The sequence below is a fragment of the Solea solea genome, chromosome 18 (genome assembly GCF_958295425.1).
Source record: "Solea solea chromosome 18, fSolSol10.1, whole genome shotgun sequence".
Classification (NCBI taxonomy): Eukaryota; Metazoa; Chordata; class Actinopteri; order Pleuronectiformes; family Soleidae; genus Solea; species Solea solea.
The window spans coordinates 11004577-11023115 of record NC_081151.1 but is presented as its reverse complement, the minus strand read 5'-3'; the positions used below and the strand labels follow the sequence as shown (position 1 = coordinate 11023115).

Below are 18539 nucleotides of genomic sequence, written 5' to 3'. Positions count from 1 at the left end.
CTTAGAGTCTGTCTAAGATCAGTTTGGAACAGCACCTATTAAATGCTGGGAAGTCTCTTCGCGCAAAAGCGAAATTTGGCTGCAATGATAAGTGCACTCTTAAGAGTCAGTCAACACGTTTAAGATCTACTCTCTAATCTGCATCCCATGCACTTCATCATTACTTGGATGTGGGGATAAAGCAACGCGTAGAGAAATGATCCAGGCTGTGTTGGGTACGGAGAAGCACACAGCGCATGAGAGGGAGAGCGGAGCACAGACAAAAAAAGGCTTGTCTGTCTGCTCCAGATAAGGGGCATGCACCCTTGTTCCATAAGATCCTCCTAAATATTATCATAAGATAAGATAAGATAGTCCTTTATTTGTCCCACAGTGGGGAAATTTGCATTGTTACAGCAGCAAGACAGTAAAGATAAAGATAATAAGTAATAAACATGCATTACAGAAGAAATCATAGATTCTAAATTTATTTATTCTTGGAAGCATGAATATTAATCTATACAACTGCAATGCCTTGGCTTTAGTGAGATAAGTACACACAGTCCCAGCCATAACAACAAAATTACAACAATGGTACAGAATTGGGATGATCATTTCTTTCATTTTTTTTTTTTCAGTTTCGGCCAACAATTTTTATTTCGGTGCTGGTGCATCCCTACTCCTCTGTGATAATAAAGTGAATATCATTATGAACAAAAATGTTTGGGAAACACCAATCAACATTTTATAAATGTTTCTGATGTTTCATGGATGAAGCAACTGCTCAATGAATCGAGAAAGTGGCAGAAAAATCAATAATGAAAATAACTACAGGTAGGAGCCCTAGTTTAACCTCTCACTCCTGCAGCTTCATAGGTTTGGAACTAATCTGCAAAGCAGCAGCATGTTCTTTTAACTGAACACTGATTACTTGTCTCAATCAGTCGTTTATAATGGGATCTAAGACAGTGTAGGGAATACTTTAAATGAGGAAAAGATAGACAAGCCATTAATGTAATTGTTACAATGTGTAAAGGCAAGGAAGTCTATCAACATTTAGAAGTTGTGCATTACTAAACCACCAATAAGGAACTTTCTAAACACTGAACTAGGCCAAATATTATTACAACAGAGAAAACAAGACGACAGCTCTGACCCAGAGCTCTAAACTGGTCCCTTTCAAACTCATCTTTCTCTTCAAGTCCTCCCACTGACACAATAAGAGACAGGGTAGCACAATTTGTTAAAAGTCTCCCCGGCCTTCAGTCTTATCTGCCTCTCTTCCTGGTCTCTCCATCGTTCCACGCTCAGCTGCAGTCAGTATGCAACGAACTGCACTCTGTTCCATCATCTCAACTTCACTTCCCCATTAAAGGACTGACCTCATACAAAACTACTATTTAAGGGAAAAAAACACACACACACGCCAGGAGGTGGAGAGAGGTTGCCGTGTGTGTACATACCCACACAAACACATGCATGCACGCGCGCACGCACACATAAGGATCTCCCTCCGAGCAGACAGTACAGGAAATGACCCACCCCACCCCGAGGCTGGCAGATAATGTTGGTGTGTCATGAAGCCAGTCCCTGAGTGCAAGTCATTTCCTCTGAGGCAGCATTCTCTGCTCCTGCCACTACATTTGTCTGCAACTAAAAATATGCACAGCAGCTCCAGAAGTGGCCATCGATTACATACAAGTTATGTGCAAGTAGATGGAAGATGTATCTTCAAACAGCCGGGACAGATCCATGGCTGAAACCAGCAGTGTAGTCAGTCATGTCTTGGGCATAATTTATGCATATGCACAGAATGCAGGGCCATGACCTTAGCCATTTTCTCTGAGGTCAATTTTAAAGGCAATACTGCTGTAGTAGCACCAAGTGTGATATGATATACAATTCTGGTTTTATTCGCATGTTAATAATACTTTGAGTGTTTGCTCAATCTCACACAGTATACATTTTCAAAATGTAATTTTATGCCAAGTCCAGGGTACTAAATTCCACAAGTGGGGATGGGATAAACTAATGATACCGAAATATTTCTATGTCCTGATTCGATTTAAGATTATGTGGTACTCAAAACAGATTTTTCCTGCCAATGTTCTCTCTAGCTTATTACAACATTGGTAAGTGATTAGTCTGTGTACAACCTATCCGATGCGATTCACATGCTGTCAGCAAAGCGGCCACTAATGGCCCTTTTCCACTATGGGCCCGGCACGCCACGCCTCGGCACGGCACGGCACGGTTTAGGTTGCATCTCGACTACAAAAAAATAACTACTTAACGTGGGCAGAGTCATCACTGCACGGCTGCGTGAAATCGTGGTGACTTGTGACACACACACACACAAACGAGTGACTTGTAAAGCAGTTGTTTGTTGTTTGTATTTGTTCAGTACTTCCTCCATAACAGGAGCACAGACTCCGTCTGACACAGTCACAGGACTGAAATACAGCAGCAGTGTTTGTGATGCAAACAGGACCTCATGGCCACATGTTATCCCGCTATGTCATTTCTATATCTCTCTTAATAAAGATATATACATACATGTTGTCCTAGTCACAGTGAGAGGCACTCTGTTAAGATGTACAGTATATCAAACTGTACTATTTGCTTCAATGGATGAAGACAGAAAAAGGACAAGAGCCGAGTGGTGTTTTTTTTGGGATGTAAATAATCCTTTAGTCTGTGATGAAAATACACCTCAAAATAATTGCACTTTATAAATCCCTTTATAGTATTATCAATGCAAGTTGTCTTTTGAACTCCATTGGCACATTTATAACATCAGGTTAGCAGAAATCCCGCAGGTAATACATAATAAGCCGCTAAGTGCTTTGGAGTTACACGAGAGAAATGGCTGCATGCAGTTCTTCCAATTTGCTTCCATTAGCATTATGGTATTTAAAAAAAAAAAAAAACAAGACTCTGGGGGACATTTCTCAGCTACTCAGTCAAAGCAGCTATTTATAAATATTAAATAACTGACAAGTGTCTGGGGATGAGTGACGCTAGATCAACGATTTCAACTTGAATGCATCCGACGTTTCTGGACCAATTCCAGACAACCATCGATCCTCCTTTCCTAGTCCACAGTAAGGTTGGCAATAGACAATAAATAAAGTTATTTTTGAAGCAATCGATCTAAATAAGCACTGATGTCAGTCTCTGTAGCCAACTTTCATATATAGGACACTTTCCTATATAGCTTCAGCAGCAAGCATACACTAATGTCTTCCTGTGCTGATAAGACATAAGAGTATCTCTCCACTTAGGCTTATAATCATAAGTTGCTATGTATCTATTAGATACCACTCCAGCATTGTATCTCTGCTATACTGTAATCCAGCCAATGGGTTATGGCTGGTTGCTTAGCAACTGCTGCAAAATACAAAGAGTTGAACCCAGCTGAAGCTACAGAGAAGCAGCAGGCAGGAGTTTTATACGCACATCCTATTCTTTTCCGTTTTATTTACCCAACCTGCTTGTTGACATTACGGAGCCGTCGTTCTCCCTGTGCCTGCTTCCACTCTTTATCACCCTATAAAAAGCCACGTGGATCCACCAGTGAGGAATGTCATGATGTTCAACACAGTAAACCCTGCATGCTCCATCTGCAGCCTTTCCTCAAAATAACACTCTGCCTAGCCCAATACCATCTCATCACTAAGCATGGGGAACAGAAAACAAGCAGCACTGCTCTGGGCTTTAAAAGGATTGAGGAGAAAGTAAATGTTTTGATTGAATTCCAGCTGTTTTAAAAATAGTTGTGGGGATGAATTGTGGGCCAGGCAAGAACAAGGGGGCCGTGCCAGGCTGAGCCCGTAAACTCTCAGAGAAAGTTGTGGCAGCAGGAATCCTGTAGAGGTTCACAAATAGCACAGCTAATGTCTCCACGGGGAATGCCAAGAGTATATCTTTGTCTTATGTTTGACAGATTCCTGTCCCATGTTCCTGTGCCCAATACACATTTTTGGCATCTATATTTTATTATATAGTATGTTGAGGAATGTGTATTGGGCAAAACAGATTCTTGTTCTTTAAATGCTTATGAAGTTCTACTGAGAAAAAAATCCTGATAAATCAACACAGGCTAAAGTTGACATCAAACCCTGCTGTCTAATATATATTTTCTTTTTTATTTAAATGAATTTACACAGTGCACAACCCAAGGCTTGTGCAACAATATGAATTGTAAGTTGCAAAAGACAGGATTTTAGTTCCAACAAGGTCCCAGGATAAATCTGAGGGGTTGAAAGATGACAATAATAACAGAAATAAAATCATTTAGTATTTCAGTAAAACAAATTCATGTTTATGTCAAGATGTTATGATTTAGTTTTGCTAAAACATATACAGCCCTAGAAGCCCTAGAAGAAAAAGCCAAAATTCCAGAACACATTAATGCCACAACCAGTGAGTATGACTCACAAGTGCAGTAGATATGTGCCTTATCTTACAGGGGGTCAAGGGCTAAAAGGGTTTGGAGAAACTGCTGGATTAACCTACTGATTGTTTTCTTAAATAAACATCTGATTGTCATGTTTGTAAAACATTAGAAAATAGTAGAAAATGATTATCAGTAGTTTACAAGGCACATGGCGACTTCTTAAAATGCTTTTGTCTGACCAACAGGACAGAATGTTAAGATAATCCAATAACCAGATTCAGAACAGAATCTAAAGATAATCAGTGAACCATGTGTTTAAGAGAACTAAAGATAAGATCGAACATATTAACATCTGAGAAAAAGCATTAAGCAGAGGACAGATCCCAGATCTATGCTGTTTATTACTTACGTAATTAACTGATTACCAAAATAGCTTAAGATGAACTTAAATGATTGATTTTTTTTCACATGTAACATGTAACATAATGCACATCTGTATACAAAGAGTTTTGTACCGACACAAAAAAGTTGAATTATAACTGCCAACTTCAAGCCAATGCTCATCTTACATTTACAACACACATAACCTGTCCTGTTTGGGTTTGATGGAGGAAATGAAAGCAGTATGAACTCGCACACAATCTACTGCTGTTTGGTAATGTGATATATTGTCCCGTCGTTGCTGCTGGTTGCAGCTCGTGTGTTGCTAAGATCACATAAATTAATTTGCTTGTGAAAATGAATACAAATGTGTGCCTTGAGTACACCGCACTGTATCTGTATGAGAAAGTGTGTGCCTACATGTGGGAGGTTGTGTTCCACCAGCAGGTTGTGATGGAATGATAATTTGCTGAGGCCAGATGGATAGGTTATGCATTATGTGTGGGAGACTCCTGTTCTCCTCGCAGCTCCACTCACTCATACACACATTTTAACACTAAAAATACACAGAGACACAGGTATCAAACCCTTCAAGACACAAACAGCAGGGTGAAGACAGTATATTGAAATGAACAGTATTTAACAGCAGGATTTGAAAATGTGTTCATGTCTCTGTCACTTTGATCATTATGGGAAATTTACCCTTCCAGAATGAGCTGTTTGTCAAGTTTGGGTGCAGTTTCAGTTAAAAAATATGTTCACATAGTAAAATGGTTTATCTTAAACCAAACTGTACAGTCAGTTCTTTGATGTATATATATGCAGAGTCTTTGCGTCTAGACACGGAGATCCACCAGATTAAGACAAATCTAAGGGTGTATCCATATCATTTCACACGAGAACATATACATCCTTCATATGACTACATCAAAACTCAATTGAAGCGAGTAATAACAAACGAGTTTATGGAATATTTCTTTATCCTTTTTGGACAAACGCCACATCCATAAATCTCTGCACTTGAACTTCTTCCTCATTTTTTGCATTCCTTCTCACATCTCTGTGAGGTAGATCTTGGACCTGGCCATGAACTATGCTATTTGTCCAGAGTATTATATAATAAGTAATCAAGGTGCTGAGAAATATGTGTATATTTATTTTGTGTTTTCGTGTGTGTGTGTGTGTGTGTGTTTGTTGGATTTCTACTCAATTTGTCATGAATGTGCTCCAGTAAGCTGTGGGAATTGCTTAACAGTTTCAAGCTAAACAACTTGAATAATGATAAAGAAATCACTGTAGCCATAGTAAATATTTTTGCTGTGAACTATCAGCCAGTGATACAGCAAACAGGTATTTGATGCAGCAGCAAATCACCAAACCACTAGGGCTGTAAAGTCCCAGTCGACTGGTCGATTTTATCAGTCCAAACGTTCTGGTTCGATTCAAAGTCGACTTTTTGCCATGTTAATTTCATACAGTCTATGGTTAATTTGATTTCACCCCCATTAGCACTGTACAAAGTGCTAATGGGGGTGTTTTTAGAGCAGCCCTGTTCCACAGATCACAGTGTGTCTTCAGAGAACACCCCCTTGTTTTCAGTATTTTGGATTAGCCCAACCCACAGGAGACAGAAAGACTACAGAACATCCGGTGGTTTTATTTAATTTTGAGCTACAGTCAGTCCTCCTCTAACATCCATGTCAAAGACATCGGCAGTGGGTCAGCATTTTACAAAAATAGACGGCAATAAAAAAGTACAATGCAAAGTTTGCCAGCAACAGTTTGCATATCACAGCTCGACTATAAACATATCATATAAAAACGGAAAGCTAACTTGTCTTCAATATGTTGCTCAGTCTGTTTTGAGTACATGATCATATCAGAATTGGCATATTTCAATGTTTTAGTCTAATAATCATCGATTCGTTTTATAACTGCAGGCGACTAGTCGAAATTTCAGGGCTTCAGTCGACCATGAATTTCTTTGGTTGATTACAGCCCTACAAACCACAATATCATCCATTACAAATTCTGAATGGCTGCCTTATACAAAGTCTGGAGTAATGTATTTCAGACTACCATTGTATGTCAACCACTTTATCCTCCACATAAGGGCCACAGGGTGCTGGAGCCAATCCCAGCTGACACAGGATGAAATTTGGGGTACACTCTGGACAGGTCACCAGTTCATCACAGGGCCAAGATACAGAGACAAACAATCATTCACCCTCACATTCACAATTTAGAGTGTCCAATTGGCCTTGGCATGTTTTTTGGCCTATGGGAGGAAACAGAACCCAGAGAAAACACCATGCACACCGGACAGGAGAACATGCAAACTCCACACAGAAAGGCAGAGGTATTGGATAAAAACCACTAAAAAGAAATTGAAATGCTGATGCTGAGAAACCAACCATTATATCCACACAAGAACAAAATTAGGTCTTCGGAGTTGAACACTTGACTTTTCAATTATCTTCCTTGCTTTGTAATTTATAAGACCGTCATGTGGTCTAGAGTGCAGGCTACATTTTTGTGTCTGTACCTAGCCCAAGCCCAAGAGAGCTTAGCCTGACATGAACCTGGCAGACACTCTGTTTTGTGTCTGAACCTGACTCAATGCAATTAAAGGTATTGTAGGCGTAGCATGAAAGGAGGCTTTGACCAATAACAAGTTCATAGTAGAGCTGCAACTAACGATTATTTTCATAATCGAGTAATCTGTCGATTATTTTCTTGTCATTGATTTACAAGTGATTGCCTTTGTGTTTTGAGAAATATCTTTATGCTGCCAGGCTATATTTATTATAATTTTATTTGTTATTTATTCATTCTCACATCTGTTTTCATGCAGAAGTTTTTAAAGTTGAAAAGAATGGTTATTCCATAACACTGCACTTTCAAGGTGTGTGCACCTCAAGTTATTCTTGAAGATTTTATCTGTTAACCTGTACCATTTCTTTTAACAGACATTACATGACTGAAAAGTATTTCTATGTTAGAATTTTATATTAAAGAAAAGATAGAAAATAAATGTAATGCTGTAAAGTATTTTGAAAAAAATGAAATCGGAATCGGCTAAAATCGGTATTGAATAACCGGAAATCGGAATCGGCCCAAACAATGGCAATCGGTGCATCCCTATTGAAACTGAATCATTTTGGTCTGTGGACAAAACAAGACATTTGAGAACATCATCATTTCCAGGTTTGACACACACTGATAACATTTTTTTTAACGTTTTCTGATATTTTTTGGACCAAACGTTTACTTGAGAAAATAATTGTTAGTTGCAGCTCTATTTAGTATTGTAAAAACCGGTGAAAGAAACTCAACTTGGGGCTACAATTAAAAATTATTTTCATAACTGAGTAATATTATGTTGATTATCTTCTCAATCAATTAGTTGTTTGGTCCAAGAAATGTAAGAAAGTGTTGGAAAGTATCAATCAGTGTTTCCCAAACCATGAATCTTCTTTTTTTCTTTTTTTTATGTATTAATTAATACACACACACACACACACACACATATGTATGTAATGCAATAAATATTAATTTATATAAACTTTGATAACCAGAAGATATTCACATTTAAGAGGATGAAAAGTCTGGGCAGTTCTTATAATAATTGAAAAAACAGAGATTAATCAATTATAAACATAGTAAACATCATTTAGTAATAATTTAATAATCGATTAGTTGTTGCAGCCCCAGTTCAATTGTTTTTCCAGCAATCCTGCATACTGCAGCTTTAGTCAACATAGTAACATTAGTTTGTTTTTACCTCTTCCTGACATGCAATTGTTACCATGGTTACTGTTCAGTTTCCCTGTTTATAAACATGAACAATGTAAATGGCATTATCAAGTCTGTCATGGACTTATCAAAAACCAAAAGAAAATTAAATAAAACAACATTGTGTCTGTGAGAGTCCATGCATTCATGTCTCATGTAGTGCAGAGCACTGAGAGTGAGTGTAGCAAGCAAGGCTAACGGCTTACATTATAGCCGTGATCACTATTGGCTTTTTCCACTATAGAGTTGTAGCACGGCTCGGCATGGCACGGCTCTACACCACTTGTTTTTTTGTTTGCTTTTCCATCAGCGATAGTACCTGGTACTTTTTAGTACCTGCTCTGGTGAGGTTCCAAGTGAGCTGAGCCAATACTAAATGTGATGTCAACAGACTGTCAGACACTGATTGCTCAGAGTGTCGTCACTGGAAGAGTCATGAGCGTGATGTCCGACACAAGAATCAAACCAACAATGCTGAACAGTAGATCAGTTAAAATGACGTAAAAATCCGAAAACATGCGTTAATCTCCATCATTTCTAAAATCTTGACATATAACAGAGGAGTCTGGTGTATTGTGACAGCCCTGCCAAAAGCCGGTGATCGTGAGCTGAATCAGAACCCCTTCCGCCGTATTTTAAATCAGCAACTGTGTCCGATGGAGTCCGTGCTCCGGTCATGCAGGAAGTACTGAACTATTCAGTGAACTTATCTTTTAATTAACTGATTCTAATGATTCAGTGAAAAGGACTGCTTTGCTCGTATGAAAAAGCTCAAACGTAAACCAAGGTACAGCATAACCTACGAAGCAAACTTCTGCAGTAAGATCAATAAAATCAATTACTCACTACTACACCTTCATCTTTTTAAATGTGAATATTCTACAGTATAATATGCTTTATATATCTTATAGCTCTATACCAAAGAGATCATTAAAACTTGTAGACAAAATAAGACATTTGAGAACAGCGTCCATCATTTTGAGGTTTGGGAGACACTGATCAACATTTCCCAACACGTTCTGACATTTTGTGGACCAAACTACTAATCGATGAAATGAGAAAATAATCGACAGCATAATTGATTATATAAATAAAATATATAAATAATCGTTAGTTGCAGCCCTACACCAGTTCCTACTTTAATTTAATGTGTTGAGCTCAGCTATCCACATCACTGTCACAGGGGCAGTGCAGGTTAGGTGCAAGCTGTGAAAAATGGCACTATAATAATTAAAAGGAGATGTGTAATCAAAATTGGATTTCAGTTTTTTTTTTATTTCATGACTTTGTGGGATTAGCACATAATAATAATAATAATAATATCATTATCATGACAAAAACCATAGCTCAATTTCAATCCATTATTAACTATTTTGATAATCGATTAATTGGTTTGAAGGGGGTTTTATTTTCAATAATTAAAACAAGCTTTCTGATTTTCCAGCTTCTTAAATGTGAATATTTTCTGGTTTCTTTGCTCCATATAACAATGAAATAATTAAAACTTCATTCAAGAACATCATCATTTGCAGGTTTGGTTAACCCTGATCAACATTTTTCAACATTATCTGATGTTGGACCAAACAAGTACTTGATAACCAAGTTAATAATTTACAGATTAATCGATTATGAAAACAATCGTTGGTTATGGGCCTTCATTCAAATGTGTATTATGAGTTTTAGAAGGGCTGGTATAAAGATGAGATAGAAGCAGGTTAATCATTCCCAGTTTGAGTGTAAACAGCTGCACATGTTTAGAACTTTTCTATTCGACCTTTCCTTTAATAACACAGATTTTAGAATTAGTTTAACAGAGCTAACCAAAGTAAGGTAAAAGAAATATGTATCTCAAATTAAAGCCCTGACACAAATATTATCATTAACTTCTAGAGGACCATCTATAGCTTACATAAACAGGAAAAACCCAGAGTTTCCCTCAGATTTCCTGATTCTGTCCACTGAAGATCACACCACATGTAACAGAGTGTGAGACATTTGAGGGGTCGCACACCCAGAAGTCACCAGGGCTTCCTTACTGGCTTAGACCAAATAACCAAATAAAAGTTCTTAAAAACACAGTCTCACTAGAGGAGGTGTGGAGCAGAGAGACTGGCTTGTTTTGCAGGAAAAAAAAATTGGCCGTGGCCACCGTCCCCAGTGCCTTATAAGGCAGTGTTTCTGTCCAGCCAGCACACTGAACCCAGGAGTGCTGTTGCTTGCCTGAGAGCAACTCAACTGCACTCCAGAGACAAAGCGGACACTCAGGTTGACTATCGGGTGAAGATATAGAACAAGACACACCGGGGTTCTCCCCACCTCACTAAAATAACTGCATGTTAAAGGAAGGAATTCCTGTATGGGTGTGTGGTGGTGAGGCAATACATGAGAGAAGGAATGGAAAGAAACAAAGATGGTGGAGAAAAATTAAGACTGGACATGTTGGGTAAGAATAATAGTGATTCATGCTAAATGGGAGTTAAAATGAATAATAAAACGCATCACACTCTTTTACAAACAATCATGACATGTTTTTTCATCCATCACGATTCCGTTTTAGGGAATTCTCCAATTGCACAATAAAAAAAAACGCTCATGAAGCCCTGACTTAAACTTATTTCAAGTTGTAATAAGCAGTTACACATGACACAATCATTGATTTAACAGATGTAGCAATACTTTAAGCAGTACTATGTAGGTTCATCATGAGTATAGTGTATGATCTCAATGCATTTTTTTTGGATGCTGTCTTTTACGATGATTGAAAAGATTTGTGGCACTACAACAAAGCTAATTGATAACTCTTGTAATATCTTACTCTGTCTGACACTTACATTGTCATCACATTCATCTGCACTGGGCTATGTGTCAAATTACATTTCTATGTTTTATATATATATATATATTAAAATAATAATAATAATTGCACTAGAGGATACTTCAGTCCCAATCTGACCTTTCCGACAATCGTGCGGGCCTTCCACTTTGAGGCTGGTTAGAACAGATAATCTGTACGCAAAAAAACAAAAGCAAGCAACGTCCGTTTCCCGGTCAACTCGCATGTTGCGTACTGGTTATTTAGAATGAAAAACGTGGCTGCCCACAGTGCGACGAGGACGAATGTGAAGACCTCCCAAGCTCGGGGGACGTTAGAGAAAGAGGACAAACTTGCGGATCTATGGCAACAGTATGATTGCTTGTTTAATGTGTGCAAGACATATCACAAACTGACGAAGAAATAATTGATGATGCCAACAGTCCGCCTCCGTGTCTGTTTAAATTCTGAAGTCAAGTCAAATCACACGTGTTTCTGTGAGATCCCTAATCCCTGGAATCTCCTCCCTGAAATGGTTTGATTTAAAGTGTGTGGTCCTGCATCTTGACTGGATCGTCCAATCTGTGCTTTCTCTGGATTAAAACATTGAAAATCGATTCTGAAGTGTGTTGTATCTGTGGTCTCCCATGTTTTTTAAAACATTCAATCATTTGCAAATCTAGTCTTAAGATATCTATGGTATCTAATTCAGTGATACAAATCGGCCCTTTGCACATGCAGGACTTATGATGCCATGATCTCTTTCACTTTCACTTAACATGTATTCACAAATGTTTAGGATATAAAATGTTCCATCAACCAATATCGATATCAGTCCAATAAAGCTGCTTTTACAACTTCTAACTACCTAGCTGTTAATGACACATTAGTGCTGATGCATTCACCACTTCCAGCCATTTCAAACCATAATGCTCCAACTATTCAAATATTCTGCTCGTGTAAAGAAGAAATAAACAGCTCACACTTTTAGAGTCAGTGCTTTGTGAGGCATGTATGTGAAATAGATGAATTATATCAGTTTCAAGAATTAAAAAATAATTTATTTTTACTTAACCAGTATCAGACCAACACCAAGTATCGCATCAGCTCACCTCTACCTTGGTGAGAGGTAAGATGACAAAGCAAGGAGAATGACCCAAACAGAAAGCTGGTTGGGGAATAAGGGGAATAAAATAATACCAACACTAAGTAAAACAAAGAGTATTATTTTGCAAAATAGTTTGTCACTTATGGGCAACATCACACTGAATGAGCATAGAAGAGACATCCAGGAATTGCCCTCAACAGAGGATGTGCGAGTCCAACTCTAAGCTACCCATATCTCATATCCTTCACACTTGGGTGCTGTGCATGAAGTTTTCTGGCTGTACCAACATTCTACATCTGAATCGAAAGGCTTTGGACTGAAGCGTCAGTTAAAATACCTGCAGTGTGTTTAACAAGCTGGGGAGGAGGGGCCGGGCTGCAGTCTGAGAGAGAACCAGAGCCAGAGAAAGAGAGATAAGGCTGAAAAGTGAAAGGGGAAAGTGCAGTCATTCACTGGGACTTTGAGCCCATATATAGCTGCCAACTATTTACTCAGTGAGGTCATTTCCTTTAAGACGGCAGAAAGGCAACTTATTTGACTTTCGATCAAGCGTCCATATTTGTTTTTGTCTCAAAAAAATGCCCTTTCTTTTGCTCGCCCTCAACAATCACTTCAGGTACTTGAGGCTGCCAAGGAACTTCAGTTAGCAGTGCTGTGTTGCCAAATACTGATCACTGCAGTTTGCAAAAGGGGAAGTTGGATGAGACTTCAGGTCAGATCCAATCAAAGGCTAATAGAGGCAGTATAGTGACTTACAGCTTTTTTGGCCACAGAGTAAGCTGGCATTAAAATTCCATTTGTTTAATGGCTGCTCTGTTTTCTGGAAAGGGAGAGAGGGTTGTATTATTTACAGGGAAACGTCTGCTCCATAATTCAAATAACATTTCAAGTACAATGCTGTATCTGCTAACTGATAAAAGCTCGGCTTCTTTTTTTTTCTTCTTCTAAAAGGAATGTCACTTGGTTTACTTGATATGATGCTGCAGATTCCTCCCTGTCAGTTTCCCTCATCCGCTGGGTAGACAGCACACTGCTCCTGAAATTAACTACTGGGTTCCTCTTAAGACGCTGTTATTTAAGAGTCTATACAAAAGTCAATGGAACAGCTTCTATGGTTTTGTTTGGCTGTAGCTATGCCACAATGGCAGCAGGGGATATATGTGATTCACTGTTTACCAAATATGAGCCTGTGTGCAATTATTGAGGCACTTCAAGTATGCATGTTTTTATTCCACCTGCAAAAAAGAACATTTCTGAGCTCTTAGTGTCCGTGTGTGCGCGTGAATCACACCCCGAGAAGCAAAACTTCTTGATCCCAGTGACAGCACTGAGGTTGCTAAAAATGGAAAACTGCAGCCTGTTCTCTCCTACGCATGCTTCCCACTCAACTTTTGTCTCCAACACTCAACACCTCTCCCTCTCTCCGGCTTGCATGCAGGAAGTAAACACCACTGGTCTTAGAGCAAATATTCTGCTAAATGTTTTAAAGGAAGAGGGAACTGACAAGGGGAGCCTCAAGCTGCATGGAGGGAGAACAAGGGGAGGGGATGGACTGGGCAGGGAGGCCCAAGCTGGATGAGGCCCGTTACAAGGGGTGAGGTGATGCTTTTTAAGACAGACGTGACAGTGTGTTAGCCCTCTGTCAGATCCAGTTAAGGGGCCCAAATATTCAAACGCCAACTCCAGAACAGATATAACTGCATGGATTAAGTGGTACAACTACACAGTGCTGGCTCCTAATTACAAAAGTGAAAGATACTCCTATGACAGCTTATGTTCAGAAATTGGGCACTAAGTGACACACGCAGAAGGAAAATGCTCCGACTAATTGTCTGTGTAGATTCTCATTCATCCATGTCACAGTTTTCCAAAAGTCACAAAGTCAAATGGGTTTGTTCCTACTGAAAAACAGTAATCCAGTGTCCAATATCTTCTTCCCTAGCTCATCCCAGTGTCATTGGTGACGGGTAAAATGGAAGAATGTTTCCACTGCCTTGTTTACCTTTATGTCATCAAAACACCTCCCTGCCAAGCACTTGATTCATTCAACTTCTTTTGTAGACACTGTTCAAACTAAATATTACAATCTCACTTCCACTGCAGTATCAAGACAAATAACATGGCTTTTTTTTCTCCATAACTGATAATAAATTAGCTAAGATTGATTTCCCCTAATAAAGGTTGTCATTAGATTGTATCAGTGCAGGAAATAATGTTACATACCAAAATACACTATTCTATATAGGCGTTGTATAAAGCTCAGTATTAGTTTCAAAGTACTGGTCTGTCCACACTGTGATCATCAGAGAGACCTTTCACGTCATGCATTGCATTACACAAGAACCAGCATGATTCACATGCTGTGAGCATCAGTCGGGATATCTACAAAACTTGTGAGTAACCATGAGAGTTGGGATGATTTGGACGATTTCCCAAGTGGTCACAGTTTCCACAGATCTGAATATTAACACATTAAGCTATGACAAACAAAAGGCTGAGCAATTATTTATTAATCATAAACATCACAATATATATCTCTTCAATTGTAATATAACAAAATATGTAGAGAATTTTTTTAACCTCAAATGTGTACTATGTTTCTCAGTTTAACAAGTGTTAGTTATTTTATACTAACGATGAGGTTTAAATCCATAATTTTCACTATGGAGTAAAACTTCAATTATCTGACATTAACCGCAATGATTATCAATATGATAAATTTGGTAACTTTTAGATGATAATATTTTTATCCATATTGCCCAGCCCTAGTCATATGTAAACATGAATACTTTTTTAATACAGGTTTCATAAGAGACAAGAAATATTCATATAATGATGTTTTTATTCATCCAAACAACTGTTAGATAGTGGGCCGAGCAACATCATCCTAATCATCTGAGAACTGAAAGTTGTCTCAGTGGTTTAAAGGTTTTTGCAGAGTCCATTTTAAAAAAAAAAATCTGCAATGTCAAAATCTATTTTGAACTTTAAACCCTTCGCCATTACATAACACAGTCAAAAACACACTGACCAAGCACCCAAAACATTGAAACCAATCACCTGTGTCATTGTTGTGGCTGATCAGTGTATTATTAGAAATATTAGTCTCTATAAACACACTGAGTGAGGCCAGTTAATCCTAATCTGTGGACACGCTTCACAGAGCCCCACACTGCATCGTGTGCATCAGGCCTGTCTGCAGTCTGTCCACCATGAGGATCTCACTTTAACTCCTTAAAAATACCTTATTACAGTTAACCATGCCATTGCAAAACACTATTATAACTGGTGACACGATAGCATGCTATCTAAAAATGGAAGCATCATGCACCATCTCACTTTGCCTTTGAAAAACAAAGACAAAAACAAAGCTAACAGCTCGCAGCAGGTAACAACTCGAACACAAGAATTAAAAGGATATAAATAGTATAACGTTACCGGGATGTGTGTGTATAGCGTTTCAGTGAACACACTCACAACATGGCATCATTAATAATCTATGAGGTGGATCTCACTGGACTTACCAGCAAACTTTCCAAGTTGACGGAGGACCGGGGGTCTCTGATCATGTCCTCCAGCCTCTTCAGCCGGGTTTCCATCCTCCTCTCTGCGCCCAGCGACATGACTGCGACGGCAGTGATGGTTCTAAACAGTTGACTAATACCGGAGCAGGTTTCCAAAGTGTTTGAATTTACATGAACCCTCTTTGTTCGTCGCTAATGGCCGTGGGCCTAGCGGAGCAGCCCTGGGCTCTCAGCCCACCCAACTCGCCTCCAACAGGAATAGTGTGCACAATGAAAATATTCCCAAAGCGAAGAGACTTGGAAAAAAACTTACAAAAGTGAGGGGGCCTTCGGTTAGCCAGCGACTCTGAGCTAACACACAAACACGAAACGGTACACATGAATTTTCACCTCCCGGTAAATGAAGGGTGCATTTTTTTTTTTTCCACAACTCAGCGACAAAGTTTGAATTTGGAGACAGCAGCAACAGGCTTCAGCAGCAGCGGCGGCGGCAGGGCGTTTTCTTAGCCCCCCTCTCCTCCCCTTCCCTCTGGGGTTTGGACGCTGAGAGAAAGCTCGTCTTTTCGAGGAAAAACCCCGCTTGGTTTCCGTCCGTTGAGAGATGTTTGAAGTCCGCCAGTGCTTTAGTCTCTCCTCAGTGCTGCCACACGTCTGAAACGGCGATAATGTCTGTTCTCCCGCGCTGAATTTTTAATAAGCACACGCTCTCTTCCTGGGTTTCTTCTCGCATTTTCGCATCTGTCACGCTGGTTTTATCTACGCTGTCCGCGACAGGCGCCAAAAAGACACAAGTCTGAGTCGCGGAGAAAAGTCCTGCAGCAGCCGAATTCCTGTCTGTACACTCAGAGACTTCACATCCACACAAACACTGGAGTCTCAAGTCATTTCCCTCCCCCTGACATCGACACTCAGAGAACTCAGTTTCCCATAAGACACCGGTGCTGTCCTCCTGTACCTCTCTGTAATCTCTCTACCTGTACCCATCATGTGTAATATGAATATAAAAAATATTAAAATAAAACAACAATTTGCTGATATAATCATTTAATATGACTGCATTGAAGTCAATAACACAATTATTTGACTGGCTGTTTGTTCCAAAACATTCTTATAATCACACAGGGTAGAAAAAGCAGGAAGTTACTGAAATTGTCCTGAGGAACCAAGACAGAGAATTTCCACAAAAGTACACAGTGAAATACTTACTGTACAACAGATAGTTTGTCAGAAAAAGAACTAGTGTCTTAACTATAGATGCAAGAACATAAAATATATGGGCTATACCACCCAATTTCTGGCCCCAAATATCATTGAAATGACTCTGTAACTACATTTTAAACCAATTGTGGATTTAGATCAAATGTCCAAGTGTTAAAAGTTTTATAATTATGCTTGAAATCATATCTAAGGGATAAATCAAACAACAACAACTAAATTTTGGGGCGGAACGAGGATTCAGTCTTGTTTGATAAGGGAACCCCAGGACCCCCCAAACTCCCTTAAAATTACTATGTAACTAAAATGGTAGCATTTGGATTTTGAGATGTCCAATTGTAATAAGTTTTATAATTATAGTTGCAATGATATCTAAAAATCATCAACAAAATACATAATAACTAATATTTCCCAGGCCCAAAGACAGTTTGCCCACATTATCTCCTCAATTTGTTTCTGCTATATTCTCCACGGTGATTGATTATTATAATCAACATAAAAACAGTGGTAGAAGTAATAATAACATTGAGACTAATACATGCCCTATCCCCAGTAATAATGATATTTAGGATAATATGCACCATACAACAAAATGTACAGTTGCATTTCACCAGAATTAGTCAGAACGAATATGAATGAATGAATTATGTTGCAAAAAAACTAAAACTGATGAATGTGATGAACTGTGTGGGTGTGAAATATTTGTCTATGTGGGAGTATGTGTGGTCAAACCCCCTCCTGTTTCACACAACAGAGGGTGCAGTTGGACCACAGATGCATCACTTTACCTTTGCAGCATCTAAATATGAATAGCTTTGTTAATTTAGGAGTCCTTTTACTTGTATCCATGAAAAACACAGCCTGCTGTGTGCACGGTCCTTCAAAGGAAAATCTCTGTGTCATTTACAGGAAGTGATGCATTTCACATGCTCTTTGTTTGGAACAGTTTGTTTGCATGTGGAGCAACAGCCAGACATATACACCAGCACAAGGAAAACTCTGTGCCGCAGCAGATGTTCTGTTTGTTTGAAAGGTGATTTGAATAATTTTATTGTGACTTGTCATAGTGGGAACATCATCACTTACAGTAACAGTGACTCCACACTGTTCTAGTGTCCCAATGAGTCAAGATGTGATGGGCAGGGGCTTGCCAACAAAAATTAGGGGCCCCCTGGGGCAAAAGGGACCCACATTAAGCTTTTTGCCCCCTGAAAAGCAAGATCACTTCATAATCCATATATGGAAAGGACCACAAGCTTCTAATAATAGTAATAAAGCCAGATGGAGTAATTCTTTTATATTTTGTTGGGAAATTCAAAGTGGAAT

The 18539-nt window shown here is 38.9% G+C and overlaps 1 protein-coding gene across 3 annotated transcripts in view; it reads right to left on the bottom strand.

Annotated features, from left to right (window-relative positions):
* The window catches only part of rock2a (rho-associated, coiled-coil containing protein kinase 2a), a 37740-nt gene extending 20858 nt beyond the window's left edge, over nt 1–16882 (bottom strand). For 2 of the 3 annotated variants that reach the window (XM_058614847.1, XM_058614846.1), the window contains exon 1: nt 15999–16882. In XM_058614847.1, coding sequence (XP_058470830.1) covers nt 15999–16097 — 99 coding nt within the window. In that variant the 5' untranslated portion in view covers nt 16098–16882. The remainder of the gene's footprint in view (nt 1–15998) is intronic. The other variant, XM_058614848.1, reaches the window with a different exon arrangement.
* Between the last annotated feature and the right edge of the window lie 1657 nt (nt 16883–18539).